We start from the raw sequence: 21,366 nt of genomic DNA, 5'->3' as shown, positions 1-21,366 counted from the left end.
AAACACCGAATTAAGAAAAATGAACATCTCTGTAAATTTCAGTGATTGCGGTTGTGGTTGGAACGAAAATCAGCATACCCCGGGGGTCCTCGTGACCGAAGTTGGGAACCACCGCACGAGAACACTGAATACAGGTGTGGCTGTTCAGGCGAACTGATTAATTGATCATTGACTGATTAGATTCTGATTGACTAAGCCTCCCTGACAGGTCAGTGAATCGGGGATAAATTGTTACAATTTACAAGTTACTATAATTCACCATGAGGTTTCAAATTCAATCTGACGTAAAAAGTTGCAGGTTCGTAAGTTATATTTATTACTCGATGCATTTCCGTGTTTGTGAGTGAGGGCTTTATTTAACAAATCACCAATCAGGTGAAGCAGCATTGATACCAACAAAGGTTTGATACTTCGCGTGTTTAACCAAATACATCGCCATTCGTTTGACGAAAGGTAGCCGCTGAAGGCAAATCTTCCGCACACCTGCATAAGTATCTGTCGAACCAGACAGAGGCGCTTCTGTCGCTTTAAGGAGGTGGTCGGGGGCGTGGCCTGCGCGAAGTGTGCACCTGTGTTTACGAGCTGCTCTCTCTGGTGTACTGGGGAAGAGACGAGTTCGCCCGCCGAACGCGCCTTCGAGCGAAGAGTTTAAAATATGACGAAAACGGATTTGTAATGATTTGAAACCAAACATACATTCAACATGGTAAATCTAGGTGAGTTACTTCGGTTCCGATAGACTTCGCTTACCGAGGAGACGTTGCTAAACGGACATGCATAAAGTACTAGTCTCAAAACCAGCCGTAGTCGTTTTTTTTCGGGTGGGGTTGGGTTAGGTTACAGTCATAAAGGAAGTACGACGTCTTTCCGGCAATGGTATTGTGTGTCTCTCGTCTTTTTTGTAAGGGCGGAACAACTGCCTTCCCAGTTTTAAAAAATGGGCGTGATAAACAAAACTGTGTTGAGTTTTACGCGTATTAGGAATATCATTGAATGTATTTTAATAGTTTTGAAGCTGAATAATCTGATATTTAGCCTATGTGGAGAAATAAGCTGCTGTACTGAGGAAGGGTTATGGATTTTTAGGCTTCTCTGTTTTTTTTTGTTTTTTTTGGGAGAGGGGGGGGGGGGTGGTGACTGATATTCTAAAACATTTCCAGAGAGACTGAAATGGGTGTGAACTGTGGGCAGTGGGTGTGTAACGCACTGACCTGTTGGAAGCACTCAATGGAATGTGTCGAAGTCGGGGGTGGGACGAGGAGATTGGGTGGAGTCTAGACTTGTCTCTTTGACCCTGGGTGTGTTTAGGCTGTCAATACCCCTAGGGGCTAGGCGGGGTGCCAACACTAGCACTTTTGGCCTAACTACCCCAGGTTTGGAAGGGGGGCCATGTTGATATCGTGGAGTCTTAGACCCCACGGTTAGTGGACAAGCCCCCAATGTGCCTATCCTCTCTCTCTTTCCCTCTCTGTCTCTCTCTCTGTTTGTCTCTCTCTCTGGAACCACACTTCTGCCCCCCCCCCCCCCCCCCCCTTAGAAACTGAATTATTTGCATTCAGTTGAAATTCCCCAGGGCTCAGAGAAAGGCCACCCTGTGTTCTCCTGCCTGAGTCCCTGTTCTGTTTCCAATACTGAACACAGACAACTCCCACCTGAACACCCCCCCCCCCCCCCCCTCTCATTAAGCCCTTATGAAGATGTTAAGGCTCCGGAGTGTAAGTGCAGGTAGGGCTTCTGAGGATCATCTGGAAGCGCTTGTGTCAGTGCTGTGTGCCCCGCCCTCTTCCTCCTCCACCCTGCGCTCTTCCTCCTCTGCCCTGCCCTCTTCCTCCTCCACCCTGCGCTCTTCCTCCTCTGCCCCGCCCTCTTCCTCCTCTGCTCCAGCCTCTTCCTCCTCTGCCCCGCCCTCTTCCTCCTCTGCTCCAGCCTTTTCCTCCTCTGCCCCAGCCTCTTCCAATCAATCAATCAAATTTTATTTGTATTCCTCCTCTGCCCCGGCCTCTTCCTCCTCTTCCCCCACCCTCTTCCTCCTCTGCCCCTGCCCTCTTCCTCCTGTGGTCTGATGTCATCATTACAAGCCAGCCGGTTGTAACCGGTTCATCTTCCTCAGTCACTCTCCGTGTGTCTCTCGCAGTCTCTTTCATGTTTTTGAAGAAGCGTGACTCACCCTTGGGGGGGTGGGTGGGGGAGCAGGCTTATGCAAAGGTAACACAGCACCTGAATAGGACTGTGCGATGCACCGCAACAGTAATTATCCAATGACATAGGTCTTCACCACCATGTGGTGCATTACCTTTTCATTTCCTCTCTTTCTTTTAAATTGTATCTCAAGCATTTGGTAAACAGCCAAACTAAAGAGGCTGCACAAAATGCTTCCAGATAAAATAAAATAAAAACGTAGCCAAGGTCGTACAGGTTCTGTGTGATCATGTGTTTTTGTCAATCACGTGGAAGCTGCTGATTGGCTGTCTTATGGTCACCCAATAGATATCACTGATGTTTTTTCCGGAGGCATTTCGCACGGCCTCTGAAGCTTGGTTGTTTACCTCTGCATCAGGTGTAATTACAGAGAAAAAAGACTAAAAGAAAAGCAGTGCACCACAGAGTGGCGACAACCGGTACTGCATTTGATAATTATCACCGTATTTCACCCAGCTCTACACTTGAAACAACCATGCTCTCAGCAGTTAGAACACCTTCACTGTGGCTGAGTTACTGTCTCTGTGCAGGGCTGTGTTACTCTGGCTGTGCAGGGCTGTGTTACTGTGGCTGTGCAGGGCTGTGTTACTGTGGCTGTGCAGGGCTGTGTTACTGTGGCTGTGCAGGGCTGTGTTACTGTGGCTGTGCAGGGCTGTGTTACTGTGGCTGTGCAGGGCTGTGTTACTGTGGCCGTGCAGGGCTGTGTTACTGTGGCCGTGCAGGGCTGTGTTACTGTCGCTGTGCAGGGCTGTGTTACTGTCGCTGTGCAGGGCTGTGTTACTGTCGCTGTGCAGGGCTGTGTTACTGTCGCTGTGCAGGGCTGTGTTACTGTGGCTGTGCAGTGCTGTGTTACTCTGGCTGTGCAGGGCTGTGTTACTGTGGCTGTGCAGGGCTGTGTTACTGTGGCTGTGCAGTGCTGTGTTACTGTGGCTGTGCAGGGCTGTGTTACTCTGGCTGTGCAGGGCTGTGTTACTGTGGCTGTGCAGGGCTGTGTTACTGTGGTTGTGTTACTGTGGATTACTGCTGGAGACATTCAGGGTTGCTTTAAGACAGGTTGAGACTGTGTCATCACTCTGCCCCCCTGTGTCATCACGCTGCCCCCCCGTGTCATCACGCTGCCCCCCCGTGTCATCACGCTGCCCCCCCGTGTCATCACTCTGCCCCCCGTGTCATCACTCTGCCCCCCCGTGTCATCACTCTGCGCCCGCCGTGTCATCACTCTGCGCCCGCCGTGTCATCACTCTGCGCCTGCTGAGTAACGGTGGTGCCCGGTTTCCCTGCTCCAGGTGTGTGCTGTGCCAGCCTGAAGGACAGCAAGGCCCTGATGAAGATGGGTTTGGGCCTGGTGCTGGTCGGGCACGTGAACTTCCTCCTGGGGGCGCTGGTGCACGGCGCGGTGCTGCGGCGGATCAACCTGCACGTCCAGGCCCGCGCCATGGAGTACGCCATCTCCAACGTCATCGCGCTGGTCGCCGGGCTGGTGGTGAGACTGGCCCCGCTGGGACACCGTAGCTCCCCGTCCCCGTAAATACACCGGGCTCCGACTGCAGAGTCGGGCGGTGGGGGAAATAAACCAGGGTTGGAAATCACTCTTATTTTTAATATCACCCTTATTTTGCCAGGACATCCTGCTGGCCTTCAGTGATCTCTCTTCCCCGGGAGACCTGGGCAAGGGGCGAGCTAAGATTTAAAACCGAAGTGGGAAGGCCAGGCAGTGGGGAATGATGGGACATTTGCAGACCTGAGACATATAGGTTATTTTAAATGCTTAAACCTGGTCATAGGTGTAGTATGGTTCCTAAAACTGAATTTTAAAAACCACCAACTTTTCTTACTTGCAGAACAAGATAGTCCTTTCATACGATAGCACGTTTTGGTTTGGTTATAGTGTTTTGTTGAAATTTCTCAGGGATCCTCTCAGGGAAGTTTTCACATTTTTACAAGCATTTAAAGACAATTTCAGATATGTATCTGAGCCGGAGTGATGTCAGCATGTCAGGTGACCCATGATGTCACAAATGTGTGAGTGTGTGTGTGTAGTTAAGTCCTCTGTGCCTCTGTGCTGGCTGTTGCACTAAACATTATACCCTGGCCCACACAGGCCTTCGATTACCCAGTGCGCTGATCAGGCTAATGAACATGCTGCATATACTGAGTCAGTGTGTGTGCGCTGTGCAGGCTAATGAACATGCTGCATATACTGAGTCAGTGTGTGTGCGCTGTGCAGGCTAATGAACGTGCTGCATATACTGAGTCAGTGTGTGTGCGCTGTGCAGGCTAATGAACATGCTGCATATACTGAGTCAGTGTGTGTGCGCTGTGCAGGCTAATGAACATGCTGCATATACTGAGTCAGTGTGTGTGCGCTGATCAGGCTAATGAACATGCTGCATACACTGAGTCAGTGTGTGTGCGCTGTGCAGGCTAATGAACATGCTGCATATACTGAGTCAGTGTGTGTGCGCTGTGCAGGCTAATGAGCATGCTGCATATACTGAGTCAGTGTGTGTGCGCTGTGCAGGCTAATGAGCATGCTGCATATACTGAGTCAGTGTGTGTGCGCTGTGCAGGCTAATGAACATGCTGCATACACTGAGTCAGTGTGTGTGCGCTGTGCAGAGAGGCCTGGCAGAGCCAGTGTTTCATTTCTTTAGCCTGCGTCGCTACTGGTGCTAATCTGCGGGCCTTCCAGAGACCCGTGATATGTAACGTTGCGTCAGTTTGGCCTGTCCGTCACGAGCGTCTGCCTGTGCTCACGGGGAGCTCCGCTGAAACCCAGCTCTTAAGCTGTCGGCATGGAAACGGCGGTGTCGGTGCCGAGTGAGGCGGGTTTACGTTTGGCTGTAACCCCTGCCATCTGCCCTTTGACCTCTGACCTTTGTGTGTGTTGCACCTGCAGGCGGTCATCGCGGGAATCTCTGCCATCGTCCTGTCCAAGAATAAGAGGAGTCTACCGGTGGTACAGTACTGCCATCTGCCCACTCTGTCTCTCTGTCTCTCTGTCTCTCTGTCTCTCCCTTTCTCTCCCTCTCTCTCTATCTCTCTCTCTCTCGCTGGTACAGTTCTGTCTGTCTGTCTGTCTGTCTCTCTCTCTCCCTCTCTCTGTGTCTCTCTCTCCCTCTCTCTCTATCTCTCTGTCTCTCTCTCCCTCTCTTTCGCTGGTACAGTTCTGTCTGTCTGTCTCTCTCTGTCTCTCTCTGAATTTCAATTTTCAATTTAAGTTGCTTTATTGGCATGAAATACAAATGTAATTATTGCCAAAGCATACATATATAATATGTAAAATAATAATAATATTAAAATAATAATGATAAGTGTAACAATATATAACAATAACAGCAATGACAGCAACAGAAGTAAATCAATAAATATGTACAATGTTTATATGGGGTGGGTGGTGACTCACTGTCCCTCAGGTTATGGCAGGCTGAAATGAACTGTGCCGCAATTGGGGCTGTTGATCCTTCCCCTAAAAGAATTGCACGTTTTTCTTCTTTTGATTTGAAATTTAAGTTATTTATAATTTGGGATCATTTTTGGAAATATTTTTTTCTAATTTGTAAATATTTTGTGCAACTGACACTCTCTCTCTCTCCCTCTCTCTCTCTGCCTCTCTCTCTCTCCTGCTCTCTCTCCCTGCCTCTCTACTTTTCCTCCCCCTCCCCTCCCCCTTCTCTCTCTTTCACTCTCTCTCTCTCACTGGTTCAGTCCTGCCCTGTGTCTGTCTGTCTCTCTCTCTCTCTCTCACTGTTACAGTACTGCCCTGTGTCTATGCCTGTGTCTCTGTGTCTTTTATTCACGCACACACATGCACGCACACACACACACACACAATACATGTATTCGTCCTGACAGCACCATTGATCAGTAACCTGATTCCCCGTAGGCCTGCCCTCACACACATTCCAGAGCGGCGTTTCTGACGGCTGTCTCTGTAGATAATGCCCTGATAAAGCAGGCCTTTGCAGCGCTGCCTGAGGGCGCAGCAGCGCGGCTCTGTGTGTTTACACAGCCCGCCGCCTTCGGGCGTGAAAGGTTAAGTTTGGCGTTCGGCTGATTGCCTCACGCGGTTCATTTCAGCGTGTTCTCGTTCGCACACTTTCCACTTCTGTGGGAAGCCAAACAGGCGACGGAACGTGTGCATGGACCCTTCAGTGAAGCTCTTTAGCTGCCGGTTTAATAGCCCCTGGCTATAATCTGCGCGGCTGTCTTGTCTGTTTGCTCCTGTAGATTTCACGTTGCCTTTCCGCTTCCCTTTATCGAGCCTGTAGCTGTTGATGCTGGGCCAGTTGATCACTATTCAGGCTTTTCTGGAGATTTCTTCCCACTGGGGCATTTTAGGGAATTTAGGCGGTTCAGGTTTAGTCTTGCTACACACACACACACACACTTTACACCAGTGGTGCCCAATCCTGTTCCTGGAGATCTACCGTCCTCTGGGTTTTCGCTCCAACCTGAACAATGCACACCTCATTCAACAGCTAGAGATCTCATTGAGCTGCTAATTAGTAGAATCAGGTGTGCCAAATTAGGGTTGAAATGAAAACCTACTGGACGGTCGATCTCCAGGAACAGGATTGGGCACCCCTGCTCTACACAGACAGCGTACACTTTAAATACACAGCACACACTCTCCACACACTCTTTACACACACAGCGGCCTCTCTGTTTGCTGAATGTGGGTGTGGTCTGAGTGTGTTAACCCCTCCCCTCTTCTTTTCAGTTATGGCTGCTGCTGGTGTTCAGCCTGCTGGCCGGTCTCCTAGCAACCGCTGCCACCGTGGGGTTGACCGTTTCCATGGTGAATGCCATCCTCCAAGGTGGGCGGAGTCTGCTGACCCACTGCAAGTTCCCCGATGCCATTGGCTACTCCAGCATCACCAACGAGTGCCCCTTTGACCCCACCCGTATCTATGTGAGTGAAAGTGGGCATGGTTGGGGTGGCAGGGCGTGGCCTCTGTGAATGTGACCACAAAAAACAACAAGTTCTGCTCTCTTGCATTTGTGTAAATGTACACACACACACACACACACACACACACACACACACACACACACAGTCACACATTCTCAATGTAGATGGGCGGCTTCATGTGCTTCACTTTGAATTCACTTGGAATTCACTTCCAGAAGCTTATACTGACTAATAATGATGATGATGATGGTGATAATGATGATGGTGGTGATAATGATAGTGATGGAGATGATGATGATGAGAAGGAGGATGATGATGGTGGTGGTGATGATGATAGTGATGATGGTGGTTACGACAGTGATGGTGATGATAATGATGATGATGATGATGGTGGTGATGGTGATGATAGTGATGATGGTGGTTACAATAGTGATGGTGGTGATGATGATGATGAGAAGGAGGATGATGATGATGGTGGTGATGATGATAGTGATGATGATGATAATGATGGCGGCGGTGATGATAGTGATAATGGTGGTTACAATAGTGATGGTGGTGATGATGATGATGATGGTGGTGATGATAGTGATGATGGTGGTTACGATAGTGATGGTGATGATGATGATGATAATGATGATGGTGGTGATGATGATGATGGTGGTTACGATAGTGATGGTGATGATGATGATGGTGGTGATGATGATGATGATAATGATGGCGGTGGTGATGATAGTGATGATGGTGGTTACAATAGTGATGATGATGATGGTGGTGGTGGTGGTGGTGGTGGTGATGATGATGATGGCGGTGATGATGATAGTGATGATGGTGGTTACAATAGTGATGGTGGTGATGATGATGATGATGAGAAGGAGGATGATGATGATGGTGGTGATGATGATAATGATGGCGGCGGTGATGATAGTGATAATGGTGGTTACGATAGTGATGGTGATGATGATGATGATGAGAAGGAGGATGATGATGATGGTGGTGATGATGATAATGATGGCGGCGGTGATGATAGTGATAATGGTGGTTACGATAGTGATGGTGATGATGATGATGATGATAATGATGATGGTGGTGATGATGATGATGGTGGTTACGATAGTGATGGTGATGATGATGATGGTGGTGATGATGATGATGATAATGATGATGGCGGTGGTGATGATAGTGATGATGGTGATTACAATAGTGATGATGATGATGGTGGTGGTGGTGGTGATGATGATGATGGCGGTGATGATGACGATGATGATGATGATGGCAGTGATGATGATGATGGTGGTGATGATGATGATGATGGTTACGATAGTGATGGTGATTATGATGATGGTGGTGATGATGATGATGATGATGATGATGATGATGATGACGGCGCTGATGATAATGGTGATGTGTCCCCCACCCCCCCCCCCCCCCCAGGGCACCACCATCATCCTGTGGGTCCCTCTGATTCTCATGAGCGCGGTGGAGCTGGTGTTTTCCGGGCGCTGCTTCGCTGCGTGCCTGTCCTTCATGTGCGGCCGAAACCCCTGCCGCCGGAGGAGGATCGTCAACGCCCGCAGGGTAGGCCCCGCCCACTTCATCACCTCATGACCTCATTTTATCCCAGCAGATCAGTCCGTATGACCCACTGCTTTACGCTCACGCTTTTGCTTCAGGTGCGTATGCAAATACCAGAGGAAATGACATCACCACCTCGGACCCCAGTGCGGGAGGCGGGACAGGAAGCTGTGCCGGGAGAGCAGCACGAGCTGCTGAACCGGGCCGCCCAGTCAGGCACAGAGTGGGCCTGAGTCTGGGCGTCTGATTGGACGGCACATCCGGGTCGAAGGTGAAATCTGGCGGCTGATTGGACAGCACATCCGGGTCAAAGGTGAAAGATGCATCCAAAAATGCATTCTTTCCATTACTGGGGGAAAAAAAATTTTAACGCCCCCCCCAAAGATCTCTGGGAATTTTGGTACGAAACCTAAACACAAGCAGTCATGTATTAAAGAGGGAGTTTGGTTCTGAACATTGGTGGAAATGGATGCATTTTCTTTTTAAAAAAAAAAGGAAAAAAAAGATCCAAGTACAAGAACATTTACTGGTGTCTTAGTGGTTCTAATATTTCTGAGTATCAGATCCAGGTCTGCCTGCATCAGTACTCCTCACGGTAGGATGGGGGGACCCCAGCACCCTTCTGGGGGTACCTGAGGGTCACTCTGGTTTTGTCTTTTCCTTTCAATCTTAGCTTTGTTTTCCCTGTTAATAGTTAAGTCTCCTGTAAAAATAAAGCCTTTTAAAGGAGGCACCTGCTGGCCCTACGGCAGAGCTTCATAAATCTGTGCCTCATAGCGTGTATGTGTCATCCATTCATGTTTTTAATACTCCATATCAGAAGAGTGTCCTGATTGGCCACGATATGGTGATGTCGCAATATTGATGGTGACATACAATCCACCCTATGACCACTGATATAAAGTTTTTTATGAATGGTTATGTAGAGCCTATGAAAGCTCAACTTAACTTTTTTACTGGAGAACTCTCTGTAGACAGTCTTTTTAAAAGGTTTTTATATAAGTTTGAATTTCGGTCACTGAGGTGTGTCTGAAACTCTAAAAATGTCCAGGTCCAGGCAGGTACTGAGTTAGTCTGCTGGCACACCATCATTCCCCTGCTCACACACGCAGACCCACCGCCAGGCAACCATCGCCAGGCAACCATCGCCGAGCAACCATCGCCAGGCAACCACCTGGGCAGCTCGGTGCAGCTTAGACGTCCTGCTCAACTGACACGCAGAAGGGTCATATATGTGCGTGTGTGTGTGTGTGCTGGGTCCATCGCTCAGGGACCACCACCATCTTCACACAAGCTAAACCCTAAACTTGTGATATTTCAAACTTTAATGTCCTTGCAGTAACTTACCAGCTGATACTGACACAAGCAAAAAGTCCTGAAGTGTTTTTTTTTTTTTTTCTTTTCTTTTGTGTGTTTTTTTTTTTCCTCTCCCACTGCCAGGAAAGCCTGTGGTTTTACTTATCCGCAGAAACGCTGTATTAGGGACGTTTTACACAGTATGCTACCATATTTATATTTTCTAAATAAATCTCTCCCATTAATACTGAATATGCGAATGTGATGGGTGTTTCATATCGCATCTGAGCACATCTCTGTTCCTTCAGTGTGAGGAGTTGGACTCTGAGGGCTGAGTAAGGCCATAGATCTTATTGGTTGACACCATGCTATGGTTCAGGTGATGTCTATGTGCCAATGACTCGTTTAAACCAATGAAAACGCACTTATTTGTTGCTGTGTGAGATGTCCACGCTAGAGAAGCTCCAGAATGGTCTATTATTAGCTGTACGCTGAATTCGCCAAGCATTAATGTACGAGCACATCAATCACACCTAAATGCTACAGCAGAAAACCACAACAGCCACATAAAGGTTTCTTTCTGAATTTTTTTTTCATGCTTTACAGCTGAAATTTTAAAACCTTCACATATTCACAAATCAATTTAGGACATGCACTCACTGAAATGAACATGATTAGTGCTTTATGTAGCCTTATGACACCAGTGCAGGACTTATTAAGCTTCGTATCTGCATTATGAAGCTGCATATAATGTAAAGCACTAATGACTCTCCTTCATCCTTCTGTTCTTTTTGTGAACGGCCAACATTTCTCTTCACACAGATATGGGGAAAAATTAAATAAAAACAAATCAGCCGGTTTTCAAACAATCGAGTATATTCCTGATTGAGTCTGACAAAAGTGGACACACCATACATGACGTCCTAGTTTATCATGCACCAAAAAAATACACACATGCACATACAACACATATGCATACTCTCACACACATGCTCACACAAGCACAGTCACATTCTCTCACATACATACACACGCACACTCACTCACACACACACAGTATTTCAGACACACTCTCACACGCACACACACACTCTCTCACACACTCACACACACACACACGCACGCACACACTCACACACTCACACATGCACACACACACACACACTGCTATCTTATAAGCTGAAGCAGGCTGTTTTTGGACGCACCTGTTCAGTTTGAGGACAGAAATCAAAGCAGCTTTCTCCCTTTTCTCCCTTCTCTGTTCTAGAAACAGCACAACTGCCTCAGCGCATGGAGAGAATGGCAGAGTTGCATAAATAATACTTCAGTATAATCTGAATTTTGCACACTGTAGTTTTACTCCTAATGCCATTAAAGAAGCAAAGCACACGCTACCTCTTAAACATGCTATGTCATGTGCTAGTGACCACGTGGGGACATTGCTGCTTTAGTATTTATCTTAAAATGAATGCTTGGATCCATATGCTGTCATCAGAAATTGCAAAGAAAGATCACACTATGTGGTACCATTAACCTTAACACACACTGTTATGTCCTAGACAGGCTTGTCTCACTCAATCTGATCAACACACACACACACACACGTGCACACACCCTCCAGTATTGTACCTGCTCCATCTGTCATTTTTTCTTTTTCAGTGTAAAAAAATGTTTTAAATGTCCCTGCTTAGAGAAACATTTCCCATAATGCAGTGCAAAGACCTGGAACTCACAACATTCTGCCCTGAGGGCGATTCAGGCCTTGGAAACATGTCATTTCAAAAGACCCCCCCACCCCCACACACAAAATACACCCCTTAAAAACAGCCAAAAGTCTGATTGGATATTAAGTGTCCCGCCCCGTAGGCTGTAAGCTCCAATCAGGGAACATTCCCAGAAATTCCAGTCAATCACAGGCCCTCATGTTACCTGGGTCTACTGGCTCAGGGAGCTGAGCAGCACATTAATACAAAGCTCAGTCACGCAGCCTGTTAAATGCACATACACTTGCATCCTCATGCACACCCACACTCAGGACATACAGACAGACTGACAGACAGACAGACAGATGGACAGACCCTTAGAAACGAGTATAAAACGTGGAAGTAAATCTGTGCTCTCGGGAAGAAAACGATCGGAAACACGCGGAACGCCAAGCACCGCCTGCCGCGCCCTGTTTGAGCTGGGAGCTCAGAACACAACGGCAGGCCGCTCCAGTGCCTTCCATGACATCACCGGGGAGTGATGCATGATGGACTACCGGCAGTTCAAGCTCCCACCCACCCCTCCCCCCCACCCCCTTTACCACTACCTCCTTTCCTTTCTTTAAATGATTATGCTTTTTACAAATTAAATGATAAGGATTCCCCTTCCCTCCGATACACAAAAAGACAGGAACTTTCATGCAGTGTGTGTTTGTTTCCCTTCGGGGGAGGGGGATCTTCAGAACTGCGACGCACTGCTGGGATCACACTGAAGTAGTCGCACGATGGAGGGATCGCTTTTGGCACCTCTGATGAATTCCTCCAGAGAGAGCTTGCCTGGAGAAGGGAGAGAGAGCGAGGGAGCGGGAGAGAGAGGGAGAGAGAGGGAGCGGGAGAGAGAGGGACAGAGAGAGAGAGAGGGAGAGAGAGGGACAGAGAGAGAGGGAGAGAGAGGGAGCGGAAGAGAGAGGGACAGAGAGAGAGAGGGAGAGAGAGGGAAAGAGAGGGAGTGGGAGAGAAGGGAAAGAGAGAGAGAGAGGGACAGAGAGGGAGCAGAAGACAGAGGGAAAGAGAGGGAGCGAGATAAGGAATGACAGATGGAGAAGAGGAACAGTGAAATAGAGTGGTTAGGAGGACAGAGACTATCATTAATTGCATCACATATGAACTTGCTGGTCATCACCACTCTCCCTTAATTCCTCCAAGACTTCAGAAAGACTGTAAGGCAGTAAGATTTCAGAAAGACCGTAAGGTAGTAAGATTTCAGAAAGACTGTAAGGTAATAAGATTTCAGAAAGACTGTAAGGCAGTAAGATTTCAGAAAGACTGTAAGGTAATAAGATTTCAGAAAGACTGTAAGGTAATAAGATTTCAGAAAGACTGTAAGGCAGTAAGATTTCAGAAAGTCTGTAAGGCAGTAAGATTTCAGAAAGTCTGTAAGGTAGTAAGATTTCAGAAAGACCATAAGGTAGTAAGATTTCAGAAAGACTGTAAGGTAGTAAGATTTCAGACAAGACTGTAAGGTTGAAACTGCTGTAACTCTCTCTCTCTCTCATATGGCCTTGTCTTATCCTGCTGGCCTCTGTTAATTCCCCCCCTCCCCACCCCAAAGCAATGTTACCCCCCCCCCCCCCCCGACTCACCGTCATTGTTCAGGTCCATCTGCCTGAAGATCTTATCTGTCCTCTTCTCAGGAGTAGCCTCGTCATCTGGCATCTTCATCACTGTGGAGACCATCTTATAGATCGCCTGGGGGACAGAGAGGGAGAGAGGGAGGGAAGGAGTGAGTGAGACAAAACAGAAGGAGAAAGAGAGAAACAGAGAGACAATTGCCAAATGGTAACACAGCCAAAACGATACCACCGCCACATTTGCATTACAAATAATGATTGCATGACAAATAATGATGAACCCAGTAAAATTTAACTAAATTTAAAATGTAATCCATGGGCACCTGAAACACCACCCCTACTCCCCCCCTCACTCCCCCCCCAACTCATCAAATCTCAGCAAAACTATCTGTATGGACCAGTAGCATTAAGGTAAGTGGAAATCCAGCTTAATTGTATTTTTGGGTGAACTGCCCCTTTAAGTAAGACATTTAAAAAAGGTCTGACCCCTGCAAAGTACGAGGACAGTGTGAATGAACTACAGCTCCCAGCATGCCCTCCTCCTCCTCTGACCCACCTCCACGATCTCCAGCATCTCATCGCGGCTGATGTAGCCGTTGCCGTCCAGGTCGTACATGCTGAAGGCCCACTTGAGCTTCTCCTCCAGCTTGCCGCGTGACGTGACGCTCAGTGCGATGATGAACTCCCGGAAGTCGATGGTGCCATCGCCGTTGGTGTCGAAGGTGCGGAAGACGTGCTCGGCGAACTTGGAGGCGTCGCCGTACGGAAAGAAGTTGGCGTAGATCTTCTTGAACTCCTCCACGTTGAGGTTCCCGCTGGGACAGTCCTTCAGGAAGCCCTGCAGAAGAAAGTGTGAAAAATGATTTATAGTTTATGAATTATGTTTTATGAATAATGATTTATGAATAGTGGTTTATGAATTGCACTCCCGTCTCGCAGCTTTTCTCTGCAGCCTGTCTGTGCTGAAATGAAAGATGGTACACTAGCCTGATGGTACACTAGTCCTCCAGCCTGATGGAGGCGCTGTGCTCACCTTGTACCACTCCTGCAGCTCGTGGTCGGAGAATTCGGTGTTGTTCCGCAGGTCCTGGAGCGCCTCAGGCCTGAGCTTGCTGTTCTGTTTCCCCATGGCGACAAGTCTCTCTCCCCCTGATCAAATCAGAGCCACCCACAGTCAACAACCAACCAATCACAGAGCCTGGGTCCAAACATTCCCACCCCAACCAGCCAAGTTAGTTTAGGGTCACAACCAATCACATTGCCTTTCCAGACAACTTCAGACAACTTAACTGAACATTCTAATGCTGAAGTAACAATCACTGCTGGTGACTGAAAGCAGTGGAGTTCTGGAACACTGACTTAGAATTCAGCAAAAAACAAAAACGAAGAAACATTCCAAAAAAGCCTACAACACTTCAGAGGGTTAATGGCCTTCAACTGCAACACCAGCCAGAGGTTGAAAACCCCCCCACCCTCCCGATGTCAACACCTGCACTCCTGACTTAACCTGCCATAAACGTGGCCCACCCCCGCCGACAGCTGCCTCACAGGGGTGCCCCACCCCCACCACTGACAGCTGCGTCACGGGGGCAAAATCACAAGAATTAATTCTGAAATTAGATTACTGGATGCAAATCCATGGACTTGACCTCATTAACAAACCCCCCCATGCGTTTCCCCCCGGAGCCAGAGAGGAGCAGGGGGGTGCGGGGGTGCGGGGGTGCGGGGTGAGGGGTACACCCTTACAAACCACAGTGAGGGGAGCTGCATCTGTTCACTGCTTGGAAACACAGCCAATAATAATTTTGTTGCGTGTGCACAAACTGCTTTCCAGACATTTCACTTTACAGACACATTTTACTGATTTCTGTATTTTACGCTCTACCCACAGTTCTGCCACTAGAGGGTGGTATTTTACTCTCTACTTATTGTTCTGTCACTAGAGGGAAGGCAGGCTAACACTGTGCAGATGCTGACTTGGACAAAGGCGCAATTCTTACTGCAACTGAATAAAACCTTTTTTTATTCCTTCTCAATGATCCAGTGGTAACAGAGTATGTCTAGGGAAGGCCATATTACATTTCACTGGCCTTCCATAGACATACCAAAAACTGTCCTAGTCTCTCTACCATATACTGTCCTAGACTCTGCCATATACTGTCCTAGTCTCTATACCAAAAACTGTCCTAGTCTCTATACCATACACTGTCCTAGTCTCTATACCAATACTGTCCTCGTCTCTATACCATACACTGTCCTAGATTCTGCCATGTACTGTCCTAGTCTCTATACGAAAAACTGTCCTAGACTCTGCCATACACTGTCCTAGTCTCTATACCAATACTGTCCTCGTCTCTATACCATAAACTGTAAGGGACTCTGCCACATTGTCCTCGTCTCTGCCATATTCTGCCCCAGTCTATATGACACATATTATCCTTGGAGAACACAAACTGTCCAAGATTCTACAGCACACGTTTCCCTAGTCTCTATTTCACAAACTCTATGGTACACACTGTCATATGCCACATACTCTATGGTACAAAATGTTCTAATCTTTATAGTACATACTCTATGGTACACACTGTCGTATGCCACATACTCTATGGTACACACTGTCGTAATCTTTATGGTACATACTCTATGGTACACACTGTCCTAATCTCTATGGTACATACTCTATGGTACACATTATCCTAGTCCCTATGGTACATTCTCTATGGTACAACTCTGTTCTAATCTTTATGGTATATACTCTATGGTACACACTGTTGTATGCCACACACTCTATGGTACACACTGTCGTAATCTTTATGGTACATACTCTATGGTGTACACACCTTCCAAATCTTTATTGTACATACTCTATGGTACACACTGTCGTATGCCACATACTCTATGGTACACACTGTCGTAATCTTTATTGTACATACTCTATGGTACACACTGTTGTATGCCACATACTCTATGGTACACACTGTCGTAATCTTTATGGCGTACTCTATGGTAGACACCGTCCGAATCTCTATGGTACATACTCTATGGTACACACTGTCCAAATCTCTATGGTACATACGGCCACATGTTGGCCCAACAGGAAGTGCATTCATAAATGGCTGTGTGATCTCTCCCTTTCCTCCCGCTCCAAGATCTCTGATACGTCCCGAGTTTCAGATTTTTCCTGATTCTCCTTGAGCTGGTAGAACAGGCAGGGTGGGGCGGGGAGGGGGGCAAGTTCGGGGCAGGTTTTTACTAAAGATACCACGCGGGGTCAAGTCCTGACCCAGATCAGCAAGGAGATTCTGTGAGTGCCCCTCCAGGGAAATCAGATAATCGCGGCGGTAAAAATAAGATCCAGGCTGTGTCCTTGGTGGCGGTGAGTCCCCCGGTCCGATGGCGAAGGGCGAACTGCAAACGGCGCGGAATTAAATATAAAACGCAATTTCCAAAATTAGGCCCCCAGCGGAGATGGCTGACACACTCTCTGAAACCCCGCCCCCATATCCCTCGAGGAACATCACACAGTCACTCCTCTGAGCGTAGCTGCACACTCGCCAATTATCACAGTTACGAAGTCAAAATAATCGTAGCTGTGCCAAATTACCTAATTACGCTCACCGTAGTGACTGTGACAAGAGAGCGGGGTTTCAGTGAGGTAATTTCACTCCTGTGTTCTGTGTGTGTGTGTGTGTGCACGCTCGTGTGTGCATGTGTGTGTGCGCGTGTGTGTGTGTGTGTGCGCGCTCGTGTGTGCATGTGTGTGTGCGTCTGTGTGTGTGCACGTGTGTGTGTGCGCACGTGTGTGTGTGCGCGTGTGTGTGCATGTGTGTGTGCGTGTGCATGTGTGTGTGCGCTCGTGTGTGCATGTGTGCGTGTGTGTGTGTGCGCCACAGCACTAACTGTTCCCCAATATGCCACACCACTAATTGTAATCCAGTACTCCACACTATTCACTGTACTCCTATACCACGCACCACTAAATGTACCCCTATACTCACACCACTCACGGTACTCCAAAAGCCTACACTGTTCACTGCACCCCAATACTCCACACCTCTAACTGTACCCCGATATGCCACAGCACTAACTGTACCCCGATATGTCACAGCACTAACTGCACCCCAAACCCCCACACTGTGCATGGAGCTGCTCCTCTGTCAGAGCAGAGAGCAGACAGGCTGCTAACTCCCAGCGCCTGTGGTCACGCTGGAGTGGGTCATTACAGCATTACTGCCACAGGACGCACAAATTAGCCTTCTTCCTTTCTCCCGCTTTCAGCCACACCCGCCAATCCCATCTTCCCCCGTTCCATTTGTGGTTTCCCGCAGAAGCGATTCTGCTGATGCAATCAGGACGGAACGCGCATGACCGCGCATGACCGAGTCTTTCATGCGATCTCTGCCCTGTGGCACCAAACGCACAGAGATTACAGCACCTGCACCGCCTTACCTTCGCACAAAAAACAGCCACGGCCAGGGGAGAGAGCTGATCCCGTCAGAGCTGAGGCACAACCAATCAGCGCACGCACAAATCCTGGTCCTCACCAGCACTGGGCTTCACAACCAGGCCTGAAGGTATCACCAGACCGACTGCTGGACCGTCAAAGGCCTGAATATGGCGTCATAGAAAGCACATGGTATTCACCTCTGTGACATCACAATAGGATGGTGTCAATGCTCCATTCAGGTGGGGTGGGGCTGACATCACAGATTCTATACACTCAGCAGACAGTCAGCTCCTGTTTTCTCCCCACCCCACCTACCTCTCAAAAACAGGAAGTCCCAGCAGGGAGCCGGAAATTATGCTGCTCTATCACATGCACGAAACGTCCACCGCCACAGTGCTATCCTTCAGCAGACCCCTTACCTTTCAGAATGAAATTATAATTATGATGCTTCAGCTTTGACGGCAGGGAGTATCAGGTGTGTCTACAGCACTGACACGCAGAGCTACAGAGAGGTCATGACCCCTAAGGCCCTGAATACTGGAGCTTTGCGTTACGAGCAGAGATCATAGTCCTGCTGCTAGTCCTGTGCTCATAAACACATACAGGGACCACCGTGAGCAGCTATGACCTCCCCGATCTCTTTCCATCCCAGCGAACGTCTGCCCCCTCACGACTACAGTCTGACTTCCACACAAACTCCATGAAAGAGGGGACTGTCTGAGAAAAAGAGAGACAGCCAGAGGGAGGGAGGGGCCAGAGAAAGAGAGGAAGAAGGAGAAAGGGAGAGAGAGAGTGTGAGGGAGAAGGGGAGAGAGGGAAAGTGAGGAAGAAGGATAAAAGGAGAGAGAGGGTGAGGGAGAAGGGGAGAGAGGGTGACGGGGAAGGGGAGAGAGGGAAAGAGAGGAAGAAGGAGAAAGGGAGAGAGAGGGTGAGGGGGAGAGGGAAAGTGAGGAAGAAGGATAAAGGGAGAAAGGGGTGAGGGAGAAAGGGAGAGAGGGAAAGTGAGGGAGAAGGGGAAGGAGGAGAGAGAGAAATAGTGAAGAGGTTTTGAATGGGTAGGAGGGTTGCAATGAAGGATTTATGGATAAAAAAGGAAAAAATAACACTTTTGTAACAGCCAATCACAGTGCTGCACAAGCCTGACACTGGGAGGGGCAGTGTGCCCTTTGTTCACTAATACAGGACAGAGGAATGCCCCCTTTCACAAACCCCGCCCATTTGTGAAACTCCACCCCCTTTCACAGCCACCCCCGTCCCCCCAGATCCTCCCAACTAGTTGTCCTTTTCACCAATAAAATCAGAACCTGAATTTAGGCCTGAGAAAGCAAGATTGAGTGGAGTTAACGGGGTAATCACCAACTTTAATTCATCAATTAAGCGTGAGTACATTACCATACACCCCAATTAGCAGTCACTCTTACCCAGAGCAAACAGGCTCAAGTGCAAAGATCGGGGGTGGAAGCACAGTCATTTCCTAATGGGGAACGTATCATTAGAGGGCCAAGACTGTAAACTTACCAAACTGCTTATCAGCTACCCTACTGATCTGCATTAAAGTGCTTCACACAAACAAGAAACAAGGGCAGGCTCAGTGACAGTAAATAGTTACACTCTGTCCGGCGTTCGGGCGGGTAAAAATGCTAGAGGGGGGGGTCAGGGTGGAGGTGTCGAAGTTCAGTCTGAAAAAGCGGGTCTTTGAGTAACGGTGAGACAGTGCGGTCTGCAGCAGGTAGCAGGATTCGGGTTCTGTTCGACGCTGTCTGTTAAATATACGCATACATAGGCCCTACCTAACTCTCCCGCAGACCTGCACACATGCTGTCATACCGCGAGCAACACACGCTCCACAGTACATTAATTCCGCCCCGCTGCACGACCACAACCTCGCCGGGACTCGGAAATCACCGCTAATGTCTCTAAATTACTGCACTTCCTGAGGCTACCGCAAGCACCTCCGAACCATTTTAATACACAAATGTCAATGCATGGAGTTTTCCTCACGCTCATGCGCAGTAAAAATGCCTAACAGTGCACGAGTATGAACGATATCGCATTCTGTAAGAGTCGATTTAACACTGAACATTTTACCGTGTAAAGAAGCGACGTGTGTAAGCGTAACTTCCCCACATCTACAGGCCGTTCGTGTTGAATATATTCAAACGCATGCTGCCACCAGAGCGATTTTGAATGATTGGTTGACTTAAATACCATCGTGACGCCAGTCCGAGCAGTAAACATTTGCGTTTATCCGAAATACCGCTAGAGGAATTCAACTAAAGGCCATTTGAACACAGCTATCGTGCGTTCATTTAATTGCTTGATTTAGCAAACTTAATGATGCTTTATTTTGTACTGGAAATAAATCACGAAAATTACACCGCAATAAAAGCGCGCAGGGAAGGGAACCCCTCTCCCACGACGCTCTCTCTATTAAAAATGGATTTAAACAGGCCCCAGCATTCGGGTGTGCGACGAGCCTCATCACGCGCCCAGCCCAGGTCCGGCTGTCACTTTAAGCTCCGCGCTGCACGCGGTACTGGGACGGGGGGAGGCGACACGCAACACAATCGGAGAAGAGACAATATGCCGGGCTACACTGCGCCGAGCATCGCAGTGAAACGAATAATGTCACTTACTCCAGTGTATCCATCTCGTAAGAGTACATGAGATCACAGCACAGGGAGTGTATTTTTTTTTTGTATTGACGACAGCTAACAGTAACGATGCACCCATTCCGTTGTTTTGCAGCTAAATGTAGGCCTATGTAATGTTTATGTGAATAGAAACATACTGGAGACACTGGAAATGTAATCAACCGTTTACACGGGAATAAATACTGATTCGGCCATGCGACGGTCACCAAGACTTCATTCAAAACGCTGGCAAAGCTACTCACTCATTGCTACGACGCGTTTCATATTCTAACCAGATGAAGGATAATAACATACGATCGTTCATCTTACCGTGTGATACTGGCCCGGCTCCCCGTCAGCGTGGAAAATATGGTTATATTTGCGTGAGGACAGAGAGAGAGAGTGAGAGACAGAGAAAGAGAGAGAGCGAGAGAGGGAGAATACGTGATGCCACAGGAGATCTACTGCTCCGCTTTGCAAACCATGCTGTGGTGTCCCGCGGAAACGAACCTTTGTGAGTGTTTCCACGGGGAATGATGCGAGGAGGAGAGGAGGAACTCTTATCCTCAGATCCAGTGGATGAAACGGGGAGGGGGGGGGGGGGGGGGGAGGGGGGGTTGTGTGATGCTGGCAAGATTACGTCGTGGCGTTTCCAGACAGCTGCCGCTTCGCAGGTGGGCGTCACTGTGCCGTGAAGGCGCGCGGAGGCAGTATCTCCCTTTCTGCCAGTGCTTGTGTTCCAGGCTATTCAAGATCAGTCGCGTGGTATGCATGAAAGATGAATTCTTTTAAAAACTTGTCTGTGGTACTATCACACCACCGCAGTTTTTTAGAGATATTAGGTCAAAAATGTATTATTATTATTATTATTATTATTATTATTATTAGTTGCAGTAGTAATAATGTTGCTGTTGTTATAATATTGCTAATAATAATAACAATAATAATATAACAATAATAACTGTAATAA

General features: G+C 48.1%; 2 protein-coding genes across 6 annotated transcripts; one reads left to right on the top strand and one right to left on the bottom strand.

Annotated features, from left to right (window-relative positions):
- The first annotated feature begins 274 nt into the window (after positions 1-274).
- LOC118212452 (keratinocyte-associated protein 3-like) lies at positions 275-9,449 on the top strand. Of its 3 annotated transcripts, none has more exons than XM_035390345.1 (6): positions 275-298; positions 3,486-3,682; positions 5,099-5,158; positions 6,923-7,114; positions 8,546-8,689; positions 8,785-9,449. In XM_035390345.1, exons 2-6 carry the CDS (start codon positions 3,524-3,526, stop codon positions 8,917-8,919), a joined length of 690 nt encoding a protein of 229 aa, XP_035246236.1. In that variant the 5' UTR covers positions 275-298; positions 3,486-3,523; the 3' UTR covers positions 8,920-9,449. The 3 variants fall into 3 exon arrangements, with proteins under 3 accessions (XP_035246236.1, XP_035246226.1, XP_035246217.1); XM_035390335.1 differs by lacking the exon at positions 275-298 and adding an exon at positions 337-716 and having other exon boundaries at positions 5,099-5,155; XM_035390326.1 differs by lacking the exon at positions 275-298 and adding an exon at positions 339-716.
- A 650-nt stretch (positions 9,450-10,099) lies between these two features.
- LOC118212462 (hippocalcin-like protein 1) lies at positions 10,100-21,009 on the bottom strand. 3 transcript variants are annotated; one of them, XM_035390368.1, is made up of 5 exons: positions 20,907-21,009; positions 14,350-14,465; positions 13,873-14,154; positions 13,329-13,434; positions 10,100-12,522 (listed from the first exon to the last, which is right to left on the bottom strand). In XM_035390368.1, exons 2-5 carry the CDS (start codon positions 14,443-14,445, stop codon positions 12,425-12,427), a joined length of 582 nt encoding a protein of 193 aa, XP_035246259.1. In that variant the 5' UTR covers positions 14,446-14,465; positions 20,907-21,009; the 3' UTR covers positions 10,100-12,424. The 3 variants fall into 3 exon arrangements, with proteins under 3 accessions (XP_035246259.1, XP_035246248.1, XP_035246253.1); XM_035390357.1 differs by having other exon boundaries at positions 20,727-20,975; XM_035390362.1 differs by lacking the exon at positions 20,907-21,009 and adding an exon at positions 17,766-17,901.
- Positions 21,010-21,366: the final 357 nt, after the last annotated feature.

Source organism: Anguilla anguilla, chromosome 1 (genome assembly GCF_013347855.1).
Source record: "Anguilla anguilla isolate fAngAng1 chromosome 1, fAngAng1.pri, whole genome shotgun sequence".
Taxonomy (NCBI): Eukaryota; Metazoa; Chordata; class Actinopteri; order Anguilliformes; family Anguillidae; genus Anguilla; species Anguilla anguilla.
Note: the sequence above shows the minus strand (reverse complement) of the source record. Positions and strands in the feature narration are given on the sequence as shown.